Below are 17,223 nucleotides of genomic sequence, written 5' to 3'. Positions count from 1 at the left end.
CAATATGAAAATATGAGTCATTTTCCAAGTAGAAATCTTAATCCAAATAGAAGTTCTAATATAATTAGGCTTTCTAAATCAAATATGAATCAAGAACTAAGATAAATTGATAAACAAAAGCCCTACTTACTGAACCTTTGCCTAAGGTTACCCCTTTAAGTCTTGACATACCCTACAACCGATCACCGAACCGATGACGCACTTGGATCTTACAAAATTCATTGAACTGGGAAGCACCTCTAGAATACCCTCAAACAAAACAATGCAGCTCAAAACACGGGCTAGGAAATTAGGGTTCCCTGATCCTAATACCATTCCCAAGTGTTATCCTTATTCTTTGGGGGCAGTCTCTTTTTTCTTTTTCTTTTTTTTTTCTGTTAATTCAATGGTAGGAATCGAACTTGAGATATAGCAACCACAACCCAAGCCCGACTTCTAGTCTAATAAAATCTTAATAACCAAGAAACTTGTTTTGTTGGGAATTTCTTTTTGGAAACTAGAAAGAATAGAAAAATAATTCTCACTAATGCAATGTTCTTTATATTCAAAACAAATCATAATCAACAAATTAGGCGACTTTTGACTTCCTCTCATTAATGCCCCCCCCCCCCCCCGCTCTCGTCTTCCCCACCAACAAAACAAAAAAACATTCCTCTCTCGTGACGCAAGAGATAATGAATGGTGAGAAAACAATCACCTGTCCATGACATTACTGAAAAACAATTCGTTGAAAAAAGTAATCAATCCTTTAAAAGGGAGGCACAAGGAATTCCCCAGCAAACAACCATTCAAACGCTCCGATAAAAGAAGCTTACAGGAGTTTGGGAACCCAAGGAAACCAACTTTCTTTAAGATTAATCCCAAAAATTATCACACGTACATGCTCCGCTACCTCTCGGAGCGACCTTATTGGAGCTTTGAGACCCTGCCTGGTATAACATGCACATAAGCATGCTTAGCTCTCTAATCATTTCGTATGGACTTCACCTGCAAGGTTTCATCTTCATCCTTCAATGGTCAACTACATGCAGCATAGAATGAAACTAGCATGAGAGAGAGAGAGAACAAATGATATTCAACTATGGTTATCTATACCAACAGCATGATAAGAGAGCAGTGAAGAAAGGCATCAGATTATGCAAACACACAAACACAAGTAAAGATAACAAGAAATTGGAAGAAATATTTTGGTACCCAAAGATTCAAGATTTCAATATTTAGAGCAAGAAGCCCTAGCCAGAATACAGGAAATGTCAAAAAATCGTTGAGATATCATAAAATATCCCGCACTGTTATACAATACTATACTGTTCTATTATGTTATATATTATATTCAACAATAGTATATTATGTCCTATTATATTTAAATCTACTAGTGAGAAAGATATGGGGACTTATGGCCTCACTACAGATATGGCCCTTGATAGGGCAGAATGACAAACCAGGATTCATGTAACCGATGCCAAATAGTTGGAAAAAACTCCGATGATGATGATGATATTTAAATCTACTGCATACAACTATATAATATATATCATTCTACATAACACATACTACTATACTTTATCACACTGCTAGACTACATTATCATGCCACATTGCTATACCATGTTGTACAGCTATGCTAGGGAATCTGAATCCTATGTAATGCAGGATGTCAATCCCTACTAAGAAGGGTCGAGATTAAAAAATTAATGAATTGCAGAGGTGTGAGGTTCCCTTCTCAGGAGCTCAGGATCAGGATTTCAGAGCAGAATCGACATCTTCGCAGGAGGATCCCAGCAACTATGGTCTAAATGATGTAATCGTGGCCCACAAGCCCACAAGCCTCAAATCGAGGCACAAAGAAAGCAACATTGTAGTTATTATTGAATATTTGGAAAGCTTGACTCGATCAAAAATAAAAAAGGGTAACAGGAAACACTTAGGACTGACTAGGTTTTCTTGGACTGCATGGAAGTTTGTCACTCATAGGATTCCCAGTTAAGGTGTTCACATCTGCAATTTTATTTTTCAAGTTCAAATCCAACTTTGCAACTCTGACATGGCATTATGCAGTACATATATTGATGTAGCAAAAAACTCAATAGGGCACTACTCTTGGCAAAGTCCCAAGCGTATTTGCAATTAACTGAATTCTCCAAAAAATCCAACTGATCCTTGGAACCACAACTCAAGCTCAACGTTTCTTTCAAACTTCGAAGTACAACACTCAACAGTGACGCTAAGTGTTCTCTCGTGAAACAGATTTTACTTACCCATATTAACAAGGCTAAGTGCTTCCCATCATGGAAAAAAAATCTAATTACCCATACTAACAAAGCTTCATTTTCACAAACAAGCATCACAACTATCACAATAAAAGGACATATAAACATAGCAAGCTTCCCCTGCTCCATTCAAAGGAAGACACACTCAATAACAGGCTTATGGGACACAAAGGCACCCTCCATCACGGCAAAACCTCCAGTGAGCTGTGCTGAAAGAGTTCAAAGGCACCCTCCATCACGGCAAAACCTTCAGTGAGCTGTGCTGAAAGAGTTCAAAGGCACTCCTTTCCTGGTCTTCGTTTGACACTAGCATCCATGATTCCCATTCTATCCAATTTTTTAAAATGCAGGATGCGGCCAAAAGCGGGGGGGGGGAGGGGGGTGATGCGGCTCAATGCGGTCTGAATGTGGGTGCATCGCGACGATGCGGTCAATAAATATAAAAAAATTCTAAAATATCTAAAAATATAGGTTAATGCATAGAAAAAAATATGGAGATGATATATGTGATAGTAGGTATTTTAGTTTAATGATTAACTCCAAAAATATTAGTTGTTGGAAATTCTATATCCACTATCCCCTGATAGAAACTAGAAACTTGAAACTAGCTTCATAAAAAATTCAACAATCAACAACCATAAGCAATATCTCTCCCACAGTTTCCCAAAGCTAACTTGAACTTTAATCAATTCATGGCTCTGAATCTCATCCTGGATATCTTTGTCAAGCACCATCCTCTCAAGCATATCTAAGAGCCCAACATTTATTACAAGATCTGACTCAGTGGATGGGTGCTTGTAGTGAAGAGATGGGTTTACAAAGTAACCAAGAGAATGGAGGTGCCTATGAAGCTGGGTATCCCAACTCCTATCAATAATTTCAAGTATAGCCTTGTGCATATTTTCTTCATCCTTTAAAACATTTTTTATCTCTGCTCTTGCCCTAGTCATTGCGTCAAGTATGTAACCCATGGCGGGCTTCGCATTACCATCAACCAGTCGAAGCACTTTCACTAAAAGGCGAGCCACCTCCAATGCAAGAATTATTTGGCTCCAAAAAGACGTATTCAAAATAATTTTTTCAACGTTTCGCCCTGCTTTGACCATTTACTTTGACTCCATCATCCTGAAGCAAACATGGTCCTCAAGGCACTTTTTTGCTTGGCTAGGCTTCGAAGAGTGAGAAATGACGTGACAAATCTAGTAATACCCGATCTCACTAATTCTCTCTTCTTTGTAAAAAATCTCATCATGCTTAGGACTATGGTGTCATTGTAAATAAATCCAACAACAAACATAGCTCTTGAAATCACCCCACTAAATAAAGAAGTACCCATTTCCTTAAGCATAATATTAACACAATGAGCTGCATAAGGAGTCCAAAACATATGCGTCCTTTTCAAAGTCAAGAAATGCCCAACTGCAACATAATTGGTACCATCGTCAGTGACAATTTGTACCACATTTTTCTCTGCAACAAACTCTACAATCTCATCCATCAAGCCACACAAGTATGTAGCATTATGTGACTTGTCTAATGCATCAACAGACTTAACAAAAAAAGTAGTTTTTGGATAATTAACCAAAAAATTAATGAATGCCCTCGACTTCCCATCAGACCAACCATCACACAAAATAGTGGCCCCATATTGCTCCCACCCATCTCTTTGAGAAATCAAAATTTTCTTGACATCAAATACAACATCTTTCAACAAGGGCTCCCTAACCTCATGTAGTGAAGGAGGAACAAGTCCTGGGCCATATTGCCTAATTGTCTGGACCATACATGCAAAACTATCGAGAGTTATAGTATTAAAAGGAATGTCGGCCATGTAAATCCACTTTGCAATCCACTTACACACCGACTTCCTCCGTTCTTTCTTGTATCTATTTTCAATTGTAGTTTGTTTTTTTTTTTTTCATCTCCTAAACCACAATTTCGAGGCTAGGGACGAAAAAAACATCCATTGGCCCCCTAGAGAGAGGTGTTCTATTTTTAACACTACCACCAATATTTACAACCCTCTCTCTTGATATTGGAGTTCGAGTACCCCTTTGCCTCATTGCAACTTCAGATATATCATCATCATCATCATAATCATCATCATCATCATCAAATAACTCCATATCATAAAGTAATTCTTTTCTTTTCATTTTTTTCTTCTCTTTATTTTTTTTCAATCTATCCATGTATTCTCTAATCTCCTTATTTATTTCATCAATAGCTTGTGGGCACGCTCTTACATTCTCAAAAATTCCGGCGAAGTGTTTTTTTTTGTCAAAAAATACCACCCATATAAGTATTTCCACTGAGCATGCAAATCACACAATTTCTATCTTTCGGATTTAGTTTGACATATTTCCAAGCCGGATCCTTATTACTAGAAGATTGGGAAGAAGACATTGCCCCAAAAATAAGTATTACTGTACAAGGAATAAAAAGTTACCAGTTCTTGAAGCAGTGCTCGATAGCTTCACGGCCTTTGAAACTCTTGATTTTCTTGTCACAAATTCACCTAAACTTTCCCCAAATCAACAACCAAAACGTTCAAATCAAGATCCAAGAATCAAACAATCCCCAAATCCAAGATCTCAATGAAAAACAATTTTCGCCTTTCTTTTTTGCTCGATTTGACCCCCTAAAAAGCCACTAAAGTGGCTGTAAATGCTCATTAGGGGGTTTAATATCCCCCAAACTATTTTCCCCAATTTTTTATGGTCAAAAAGGCCATTTTGCCCATCCTTGAGAGGCACAATAGAAAATAACATCGTGGAACCAGATGCGCTCTGATGCGGCGCATATGCGCCCGCATACCTCCAAACCGCATATGCGGTCTTTTTCGATGCGGTATGCCCACCGCATACCGCCTGATGCGACCGCATTTTAAAACATTGATTCTACCCATAATAAAAAGAGCCCAATGCATGTGTGTGTGTGTGAGCGTATTCGTATGTGTCTGCATGTGTGAGAGAGAAAGAGATAGAGAGAAAGAGAGTACAGGATATATGCGGACGATGTTTATTATGCCACACATGCCTCTATACCAATATAAATATTTTTCCCTTTTTTCCCTTTTTGGACACTTTGACATGAATATATAATAGGTAGGAGTGGAACCTCGGATGTGACATTGCGACTTCGCCGTCCTAACCACCGAGACCTCGGACCTATTCCTATAAATCAAAGGTTAGAAACTGATGGGTGGATTCCCTTGCAGACCTTGAGAGAGGGTATATTCTCTCAACTATTTTATTTTTTAATTTTATTATTCCAACTACGTTTTCTCCTTACATCAGTTGGTATCAGAGCCGTAAAATCTGCACTAATATGGAGAGCCTTGAAATCTTAGAAGATGTTCGAAGCAAAGTTCGTGACATGAATCAGCAGTTGCAACGATTGGATCAAAGATTTGAGAGACTCAAATACGACCTAGTAAACCGCATTAGCAAAGTAGTAGAACAAGGGCTACGAGATTTATTTCATAGATTGCAATCAGAACAAGACAAAGAATAATATAAAGAGGTAGATCTCGATACAAAAGGCGACGCCGATAACCCAAATGTACAAGAAATTTCGAATATTAATTGTAAAGAAAAAGAAGAAATTTTGAAAATCAATTATGAAGAAGAAGATATGTGTGATGCAGTATTCGAAATCCAACCAAGTGAATCTGAAGGAGAAATCAAGTTTGAGCCCGAAATCATTGTGTTCTACTTCGAGATAAGCACGAAGCATTCGATGAATCGGTTTAATGAAGAAATTGAAGAAAAAGTACCGAGGAGCATTGTGGGCTTACATCACCAATTATTAGAGCTTGATTGGCTTCAAGCTCAAGGTCGAGCTTCTCATAACCCGAGGAGAATGATACAGATAAAAATTAGGAAAAATTTATAATTGAAAGTTTATTATTTTTTGAATTAATCTCTTTAGGAATGGGTAGTGTGAGTTTTTAGAGAGGGTAAATCTTGGTGTGATTAGTTTTTTTTTTTAAGCTTATCTTAGATTTAGTGAGACATTTAAGGGAGATATAAATATGAGAAAGATATGGGAGGTTAGTTAGATAAAGGATAAGGGGAGTATATGAAGATGGGGGGAGCTTCCTTGATTCAAGGGACTCCACTCCACGTGATGGGTAGAGAGAAGTTTAAAAAAGGAAGGATGAAGAGAGAGAAAATAGGGAGCTTGGGAAAAATGTGGAACTTAGAGAGAGAGTTTTATGGTTCCTTTTATTTCTTATTTTGTATTTAAGGGAAGGAAGTCCCTCATTGTAAAAAGCAGAGAATGAGAATTGAGTAAATTTAGTATTGTGAAAAGATCGTTTTTAAGGTGAATTATCTTACAGATCTGGAGAGAGGGTATATTCTCTCAACTTTTTTTTTTTTTTTCTTTTATTATTCTAGCTACTTTTTCTCCTTGCATCAGTTGGTATCAAAGCTGAAATAATAAAAATCAAAAAAGAAAATGGTTGAGAGAATATAACCTCTCTCAAGGTCTGCAAGGGAATCCACCCCAAAAACGATCTTTTCACAAGACCAAATTTACTCCATTCTCATTCTTTGTTTCCTTTACTTAAATACAAAATAAGAAATCAAAGAAACCCATAAAACTCTCTAACTTCCATGTTTTTCCCACGCTCCCTATTTTCTCTCTCTTTATCTCCATATTTTCTCTCTTCCTCCTTCCTTTTTTAAACTTATCTCTACCTTCCCTCTACCCATCACGTGAAGTCCCTTGAATTAAGGAAACTCCCCCCATCTTCATGTACTCCCCTTATCCTTTATCTAACTTCCAATATCTTTCTCATATTTAAATCTCCCTTAAATCTCTCACTAAATCTAAGATAAGCTTAAAAAAAAAACTAATCACACCAAGATTTACCTTTCCTGAAAACTCGCACTAACCATTTCTAAAAAGATAAATTCAAAAAATAATAAAATTACAATTCTGAATTTTTCCTAATTTTATCTGCATCAGAAACCCATCTCATGCACTAATATCTAGTGACAAACATGGATCGCATAACATCTAATGAAGTAGATGCATCACATAGGGGAGTGTGTGCATGCAAGACATCACTCACATCTTCACACATTCAGGATGATGACATACAATGGCATTCACGAGGAATGGTCGTCAGGGTGTCAGAACCAAGACGTGACATCACGGGTTCCATTCCTACCAACTATACATCTTTGTTGACATGTCAAAAAAAAGGTTTCTCTTAATAATTTTTATTTATGTACTAAAAGTTGAGTCCAGCTTCAAGGAAGACACAAGTGTCTCTAAACATGCCATGAGAATTGCTTTAGTAATCTAGACTCATATCCCACAACATCATCTACAGATTGTCCCTTAACCATTGTTCAAAAAAGCGGACCACCCAGTGCCTAGGCGGTACGTAACTCGCCTAGGCGGCTGCCCAGGGCCTGCGACCCGCCTAGGGGAGGAAATTTTTAATTTTTTTTGTTCTATTGATTTTTTTTTTTAAACATAAAGGGTTTTTAAGGATGGGTTTTAAATTCATTTGAAACCTAAACCAACAAGAACCCATTTTAGAGAGAAAGAAACCTCAAAAAAACTAAATTTTGTGATTTTCATTGGATCGAAGTGTTTCTCAAAGTTACGAAAAACGGATCCAAACAACACCCAGATAGATTAGATTTAGTTTTGGCGTTTTATAATCCTATTAAAGGGTGTTTTTTATAAATTTAGCACCTGAAGACATCTCAGAGGTGGGAGTTTGGAGTTCAAACAATCAAAATAAGTGCAAAACTTTATTTTTTAGATTGCTTGCTTTATTTTGAGATGTCTTCTTCAGGATCTAGTCAAAGTGGATGCCCGAGTTGGAAATATGGATATAACCCGAATCCAAATAACAAAAATTGCATTAGATGTAATTATTGTGAAAAAGATACAAAATGGTGCATAAACCAGTTTAAGAAACATCTTGCCAGTATTAAGAGGGATGTTGCCCTTTGTAAAAATGTTCCTGAAGCTATTAGAGAGGAGATTAAGCAATATATGAGTTCTGTAAGACAAAAAAAGGAACAAATCCTTGTCATTTGAATAGATTTATTTTTGCTTCTTCTAGAAGAAATGATCTAGGTTGGAAGTATGGTTATAACCCAAAACCAAATGATAAAAATTGGAAAAGGTATAATTTTCGTGAAAAAAATACCAATTGGGGGTATTAACCGATTCAAGAAACACCTTGCTGGTATTAAAAGGAATGTTGCTTCTTATAAAAAGATTCCTAAAGCTATTCAAGATTCAAAATGAGATTAGAAAATTTTTGAATTTAAAAGAACCAGAAAATGATGAAAATGAGCCTTGTTCTATGGAAATATCTTCTCCAGGTTATTCTAAAAGTGGTGATCCTGGTTGGAAGTATGGTTATAACCTGAATCTGAATGACAAAAATCGTATGAAATGTAATTATTGCGGAAAGGATACTAATGACAAAAATTGTATTAAATGTATTTATTGTGGAAAGGTTACTAATGGAGGCATTTACCGGTTTACAACACACCGTGTTGGTATTAAAGGGGATGTTGCCCCATGTAAAATTATTGCTGAGGCTACCAAGGAGGAGATTATATAATATTTGAGTTCATGGAAGCACAAATAGATAAAAAAGGGTAGAGCAGCCAAGACTCCTAGGGCCTCATCTGCACATACTAATAAGAGGGAGGTAGAAGAAAAGGAGGAGGAAGAAGCAGATTCAGAAGAAACAGAGGAGGACGAACGTTATATTGAAGAGGGGATGATGATGGCTTCGAATCTGATGCATATAATGAGGCATACCCTATTCCTTCTGATGATGATGACTGAAGACTCTTGGTACTGAGTATTGAGTGTTGAGTGTTGACTATTGTGTCCTAGACTGTATAGTTTTTGAATTTCTATATATTTTCATTTTCTTATTTTTGGTTTCTACTTTCTAGTTTCTAGTTCTATTATCTAATTTTTGTGTGTACAGTCTCCAATGTATCAGACTATCAGTGTCTACTTGTATAGTTTTACTGTTTTAACATTGTATGAAAATTGACAAATGAAAATATGGATAATGGTCTCAAAAAAAATATGGATTATGGATTATGGTCTCTTGCAGATTATCAAAATTCTCTTCTCGATTTCTATCTTTCTTTTTTCAACTGGTATTATGGTCTTATGGATTATCAAAATTCTTATGAATTATGGTCTTATGAAATATCAAAATTCTTATGGATTAATCATTATCAGACTATCTTTTTTTTTTTCAACTGGACCGCTCAGGTTCTAGGCACCCGCCGAAGCACTGGGCAGCCTAGAACCCCATGGCCGCCTGGGTGCCGCCTAACGCTTTTTGAAACACTGCCCTTAAAAAATTGTCACTTTCCTTTCGGAAAATATATAGGATTGTGGCTTTGAGAAGCATAGGACGCTAACTTGCTTAATATCAACAGGTCAATATCATTTGGCTTCTCTTCTCTTGCTCAATTTCATGTTTGTTTGAAAAATGCACATGCTCCAGTAGAATTTCTAGTTGCACTAAATCTGTCCTTTTTTGAATTGTGCAATTGTGTTTGACCTTCAGAACACATACTATTTATTTCATGACCATTTATCTTAAAAAAATAAAAAAATAAAAAATCCTAATGAAGAGCAGTTGCTGCAATCAATTTTTTCAAGGGGTGACGGAATTCATTATTCCTAAAAGAGGAAATGACACTCCCAGAGGCTATGTCAAATTCCAGCAAAGCAAACCATACCAGATTGGTGACAGTCAAATGCACATAGTGTTAAAAACCCTGAGTGAGAACTACAAACGCAGCTGTGAATAATAAATGAAAAATAACAGATAGGCAATCCTTAACATTACAAAGGTAGACGTAACACTCCCAGAAACATGTAAAAATTTTCAACAAGTAACAAGAATTAAGCAACAATAACAACAGTAATGCTAAACAAGCACCTATGACAAACTATAAGACTCGCAAATACCAGTGGTGATGTTTTAAATGTATCATAGCCGTATCATAGCCTAGAAGAGAGCTAAAGGTGTCGGTAGCATACAGTATCAACAATGCCACATTGCAATCAATTAAAGAACAAACTAATGAGAAGGTGCACAAAGCACAATGACCAATACAACCATGAAAGAAAGGCGCAATACCTTGATGCCAAAGGAGGTCATATCAGGCTTAACTGCCATTACATCCTAGTTGCTCCCATTAATTTTGGTTTTCTCTCTGCAGGCTTCAAAATTTGAAAAGAGCACATCAACGTTTCATCAACACTCATCAGTGCACCTGCATTATCAAATTCGCCACAGTAATTGGGCGCCGAGAATATTGTAACAAGTTGTCTATCAGCAAAGAATTCATATCCATCCTCAACAACCTGCAACGATAAGAATTTGTCATCACAACCATAAAACTTTAAGAGAAAGTTTACTTCATTAAATGGAATCAGACAAACCCATGGTCCATTTGGGCCACCATCATCCGATGAAATGATGGATGTCTATCGAGAGAGATAGATCCACCAGATCTCTCGATCCACCAGAACAGGACATGAACCCAACAATGGCTTTTGGGGTCCATCTCTGGCCAGTGCCATCTACCATTTCATCGTGAAGTATGCAATCGATAGTTCATTCAGATTGTAGTACACTTCTCCATAAGATTAACTAGGTGTGATATACAGGTCAAGAAGAACAAGAACAGCTATTACCTGATGAGCACGACAGATAAGATCCAAATCATGCTTTTGAAGAAACTCTGACACTTTATCAGGCCCAAAGGTGTAAGAAACACCTCTATCATTCATACCCCACCCGTTATCTTTACCAGGGTCCGACCAAAGCAAATCACAAAGCAAACCAGCGTCCGGAACATCTGTTGGACGAGTTACGCTCTTAATCTGATCCAAGTTAGACAAATCTGGTGAAAGGCCACCATGCATGCATAGTATCTTTTCGTCTATAAGCGCAGCTACTGGCAGGCAGTTAAAACAATCAGTAAAGACCTTCCATAATCTGACATTGAAGCGGCGTTTGCATTCATCATAAAACCCATATATCCGATTTATAGAGGCACATTCATGATTGCCTCTCAAGAGGAAAAAATTCTCGGGATACTTAATTTTGTATGCAAGAAGGAGGCATATTGTTTCCAGACTTTGCTTGCCCCTGTCTACATAGTCCCCTAGAAATAAGTAGTTTGCCTTTGGTGGCAAACCCCCATATTCAAATAGCCTAAGTAGATCAGAGTATTGACCATGTACGTCACCTGAAAATCCAATCATGAGCCAAGATACCAAGTAAGAAGTCGTGAACTTTATAAAGCACAGAAAACAATTCATCAAGGAGTATGTAAACTTCACTTAAAAGGATACAGAAGTTTAAACTATAAGAGCTGATAAAATGTTTGCCAAAAAAACACAAGTTTCCACAATTTCTACTGCTTGACAATTCATAGTATTTCTGAAGAAGTTGATCCTCTGGAAAAAAGAAGAGTCTTACAAAATCACTGAAGTATCACTATATCCTTGAAACCACCATCTAAAAAGAGACAATACATTGGAGGCAACTAGCATGTTAACTAGACCTGTGATCTTTAGATTCAAAGTACTTACACTAAATATTGATTAATTATAAAGAAAAATTAGGGTATTTCTAAATCTACCTCCAGATGCCAAGAATCATGCAGAGTCCAGTATTTCATTCCTAGGAATATTTCCAAAGGGAAACATCTATTGCACATGGCACAACCAACACAATGTCATGAGTTCTGAGTAGCTAAATTATCTGTACCATCATTGCAAGAGATCCATAACAGATCAGCGACAACGGAAGGGCACAAGTCCAATTTACAAAGAAATCCTGTATTTTTTTTAATAGATTCCAAAAATTGTTCAAGAACTTTGCAAGCATACAAGCATAGGATTGGGACACAGACAAGATTTTATTGCAAAGCAACATCGGAAGACAGTTCAGATCCTAAGTTGAATTTGCTTTATCAACAGAGAAGAACCATCGCATGTAAAGTTCAAATTGCACAGTTGATCATCGTAAGAAATGAATGGAGAATAAGAGAAGCATAAAATAATAGAACAACAGTGTTTTAGTAATCAAAAAATATAGCTATCATATTTCCAGTTAGGCCACAACAATCCCATATAAGGTAAAAGTTCCACCAGTAGTTCCATACTACAGATACAGATGCGACCAAAACTTCAACAAACAGATGCCTATATATTTCAGTAAGAACACACGGTTACATCCTTCTCCTTTCTTAGAAGAGCCCAATCAAGCCCGGTAAACCTCATAGAAAAAATAAAAAAATAAAACTTAGTAGCCATCAATTTCTTCAAGAACACCAAAAAAAAGGAACAAAGAAAATATAAAATTTCAAATTCGGAATGAATACATCAGAAGGGATTTAGGGGTAGCTCTAATAGGCCATAAGGTGAGGGAAAGTAAACTTACGTGGTCTAACCATGTGTAGCTTTGATCTAGAATAGCATCAGGTAGGAGAGGTGATTGGGTTCACGTGGAAGGCTCTAAATGGAAGTAGTGAGAAGATATAAGTGACTAGGTGGTCTGACCATGTGCAGCTTCGATATAGAATAGCATCAGGTAAGAGAGGTGATTGGGTTCAAGTGGAAGGCTCTAAATGGAAGTAGTGAGAAGAGATATAGTGACTTATGGTCTGACCAAAGGTATGGCGCTTGATAGAGTGGAATGGAACATGATTCTTGTAGCCGACCCCAAATAATTGGGATAAGGCTCGAACGATTATGATGATATGATGATGATGATGATGATAATGATAATGATCTACAAATTCCAATAAGAAGACAGAAATCACTTATAGTTGAAAACAGAAATACATGCCACATAACCATAAATTGAACAGCCTTCAAACATATTGTTATTCCCATTTCCCATCTTTCTTCAGAAATTTTGAAAAATTAAACAATATCCAGACATCCAACACATTAAGAAACTTAAGTTTCTCTAACAGAATTCCATCTGTTCCCCCAAAAATCCTCAAATTTGTAATTACTAAAGGCAATATTCTACTAGTAAAAATTAAGCTGATACGCAAATATCTAGTTTGCAATCACAATCTGCACAAGACAATAGTTCAGACCAAAAGAAGCAGGAGCTAACAAACACCCACTATCAATAATTAAAAGAACCCCACATTCTACATAAAAACCACACAGAAATAACAATGAAACATAAGTCCCAGTATTCCATAATCAAACAAATACACGGAATTCTACCAAATTATACATAAGGAGAAGAAGAAAAAATAAAACAAGAACCACAAAATAGTCAAACAAAAATACGCAAAGATCAAGCTAACAATCGGAAACCAAAGAACCAGAATGACAGCCATAAGAGAGGAAGATCCATATGAAAATCAAGACAATTATCACCATGAAAAGCCATGAATTTACCACAAATCTTGATAGGAGCTTCAAGCTCCAAGAGCGTAGGTTGTTGCAGAAAGATCTCTCTAGACGTCATGGCGAGTTGCCTGATCTCTGACTCAGAGAGCTGGACCTGCTTTCCAGGACGAGCTCCTCTAACCTCTAAGAGCCTGTTGATTATATCATCTAGAATTGCAGGGTCCATTCTCTGCCCCTGTAGAGCCATTCCTCAAAGCCTGAGCATCAAACCCTAGGTCGAGTTGTCACACAATTATCACAAGCGTCCGTAACCAGATAAACCTCAAATCCCTATCTCTTCCTCTCTCTGCAGACGAACCAAAGCAAACGCTAAAAACCACTCTTTTACTCTCAATCTCTTTCCTGTTGAGCCTAATAGGCAATTGAAAAACTAGAAAAACCCTAAATCCCTATCTCTCTCTCTGTCTCGCAGCAACTAAGCCTATCCAAACCCTAAATACTCCTGATGTAAATGTGATCCCCCTTTTCCCTCTCTGATTTCCCCTATCTTGTGTTCTCTATCTACTGAAACCGAAGATCTTGAGGAGATATATGAAGACGAGAAGTCAGAAAGTTAGAGAGAGAGTGTGTGTGTGTTTAGAGAGAGAAAGAAAAGACTGAAAATGCAAAGAAGGTTAGAGAGAGAGAAAGAGTTTAGAGTGAGAAAGAGGAGACTGAAAACGCAAAGAGGGTGTGGAAATGTCCTTGGGCCCTCGATTTTAACGTTTCGATAATTTAGCAGGAAATTCTCTCTCTAAAACTCATCCTAAAGTTGAACCCTGGTCTTTTAGATAATTACAGTGTACCCCCTGATCTCGTATCGACGAACAAGCGCATAGGGGCTTTTAGGGAATGACGTTAATATAGGTTAGTAGTATATAAATACCGTGCGGCCTTATTTATTTGGCAAGCATACCCTTCGATGGGGCCAAGATTCGGAAAGGAAAGAATTTTGCGTGGAAAAATAAGATGCACACTTTTGATTTGATTTTTAAAAAGGACACGATTTCTATTTGGCCAACCCGCGTATTGTTGAAATGTAATTTTGGCAATAAATATATTTTTTAAATATAATTTGATTTTAATGTTTTGAGAATGTATAATCTTTAATATGGAGATCATGAATATGAAAAAATAAAAATAATTTATATTAAAAAAATATTTTACAATTGTTTTTTATATGGACTACCTATTTGCATCCTCTTTAAGATAAATGCTTTATACCTTTAGACCGTATATTGTAGAAATGCGGTTCAACCCACATGAAACCATTTTCAAAGGAAAATGGGCATGTAATTTTCGAATATGATGCACCAAAGAGCATTCACCATTGATTATCGTTTATCGATGGTGTAGATCAATGGCAGTGGCATCCATGGGTAAATAACGGTTTATTACTTGTCACTCTCTAACCACAGTGTCCCGCTTCAATGTCTTTTAATCATTTTGGTCAATCATCACTAGTGCAATTTAATTTTTTTATTTTGGATGAGGTGTGTATAAGGTTGCAATCTTGAACAATCAAAGTATGGCGTACCTCTAAACTTTGTTATAAGATTCAATTTTGGTGTCGAAATTTTTAAGATGTCTCAAAAATCTATTTTCATCTTTAATATATAAAATTTTAAACTCCAAAAATAGTTCAAATCAAGTAGATTTATAAACACATGAAAATTTTGAAAATAGATTGTTCAGATAATTTGTCACAAGATGTTCTATTTTAGAGACTTGAAATATATCGACGTCGACATGACAAATTAGATAGGTTTTCCAATATCAAAATACCCTTTTTAGATGGAGTTTTGAGGTGCATCTTAATTCTACAATTTAAGGTGTCAACCTTATATGAACTTTTTGCATTAATATTTGTCTCCCTAGATTGAATCATAAAAAAAATTAGGCAAGTTAAAAAAAAGACAATATTTTCAAAAGTGGCTTAAAAACATGGAATGAATCAATCGAACAGTTTTAGATGAATAAAACAAAGTTATAATCTGTTGAGTGAGCAGGCAACAATTTTAAAATGAGGCCAAAAGAGTCACTGTATAACTCTGTCATGAGCTAGGAGCATTTAAGGTCATATTTGACAATTTAAAAAAAAAAAAATATATATATATATATATATATATATATATATATATATATATATATATATATATATATATATATATATATATATATATATATATATATATATTAAACAGAACATATGTTACAGATGTTGCTATGGCCCAATATATGCAACGATTTTATTGTGAGCATGGTACAACAAATCAGTACTAGACATAGGAATCCAATAACAAATTATAAGAATAACAATCCCAAAAAGGTAAAATTTATTGTTAGGGACAAAAAAAAAAATACCTCACAACATTTGTCCATCTAAATTACTGCACATTGAGTACATCAATCCAACAACAAAAGACCCCAAAAAGTTAAAATTTAAACAAACTTATGTATAGAAAGATAAAATAATAGAAGGCTTATTCATATTATACATTTTGTGTAAGCAAATCCAATTAGTTATGCTTCACCACCAATTCCCAGCCACCTAAATGGTCAACTATGAGTGAGTCACTCTCTCCACTACCTCTACTATCTTTGTGGAGTAGAATGTGTTTGGAAGAATACTGTTGAAAACTTTGGAATAATTGGTGACTGTTGGAATAAAGTCTTTTTGGAGGAAATGCATTTTTATGGGGACCATGCTTGTGAAACTTTTGATCATATTATCAAGAATCTTTATTTTGTTTCACTTTTAACATGCTTATCTCAAATCCAAGAGGGAAATTTATCAAATTATCTGTTATAGATGAATAATTTAACACCTTAATAATATCTTTTATTTTGATTTCAAAATGCCAATAAGTAACGAAAAAGTTTGAAGAAAGTTGCACCTTATACTATAGAAGTGAGGCACAACTCAAACATTAAGTAGAAAAGAGTTTTATGAAGTACGTTGTCAAAAAAAAACGAGTGTTCTGAAGTTGAAAAACCTTTTAAGTGATCATTTCGATCTCGAGATGTGTAGATATAAAGAAAAAAAGAATTTTTATAGAGAAAAACGAATTCCACAATCCTGAAATTATCTGCTTCTCAATTAGTGTAAATGATATTACACTAGCTCAAGACTCACAAGCAAATAGAAAGAAGAAGAAGAAGAATCAAAATGAGGTGGAAGAAAAACTAATCTTTTATTCAAAGATGAAAAATGGGGTTGGCATTACAATCTTGATACACCCAATATTAACCTTAACACATGTGACCCCTATTTTCTTACATCTTTAAATAGAGGTTTTTGACAACCATATTTACTACAATAAACTCCCAACTCACAACAATAACTTCTAACTTACAACAATAGCTACTAACCACCTAATAGTTTTAAAATTCCTGCTACACAAACTTACAAGTGCAACCTCACTGTATCAGTCATGATAAAATAAAATAAAGACCAATGCAATTTTTAGAAAATACACTTTAACAATTTTAATACTTCATCTTAAAGTGAA

General features: G+C 35.8%; 1 protein-coding gene across 3 annotated transcripts; it reads right to left on the bottom strand.

Annotated features, from left to right (window-relative positions):
* Positions 1-672: 672 nt before the first annotated feature.
* On the bottom strand, positions 673-14,406 carry TOPP2 (type one serine/threonine protein phosphatase 2). Of its 3 annotated transcripts, none has more exons than XM_088873423.1 (4): positions 13,721-14,406; positions 10,985-11,541; positions 10,425-10,651; positions 673-1,021 (listed from the first exon to the last, which is right to left on the bottom strand). In XM_088873423.1, exons 1-3 carry the CDS (start codon positions 13,917-13,919, stop codon positions 10,463-10,465), a joined length of 945 nt encoding a protein of 314 aa, XP_088729549.1. In that variant the 5' UTR covers positions 13,920-14,406; the 3' UTR covers positions 673-1,021; positions 10,425-10,462. The 3 variants fall into 3 exon arrangements, with proteins under 3 accessions (XP_088729549.1, XP_088729551.1, XP_088729550.1); XM_088873425.1 differs by having other exon boundaries at positions 673-1,001; XM_088873424.1 differs by having other exon boundaries at positions 673-987.
* Positions 14,407-17,223: the final 2,817 nt, after the last annotated feature.

Source organism: Amborella trichopoda, chromosome 8 (assembly GCF_054954075.1).
Source record: "Amborella trichopoda isolate Santa Cruz 75 chromosome 8, AtrichopodaSantaCruz75HAP2 v2.0, whole genome shotgun sequence".
Lineage (NCBI taxonomy): Eukaryota > Viridiplantae > Streptophyta > Magnoliopsida > Amborellales > Amborellaceae > Amborella > Amborella trichopoda.
This window is presented reverse-complemented; position numbering and strand designations above follow the sequence as displayed.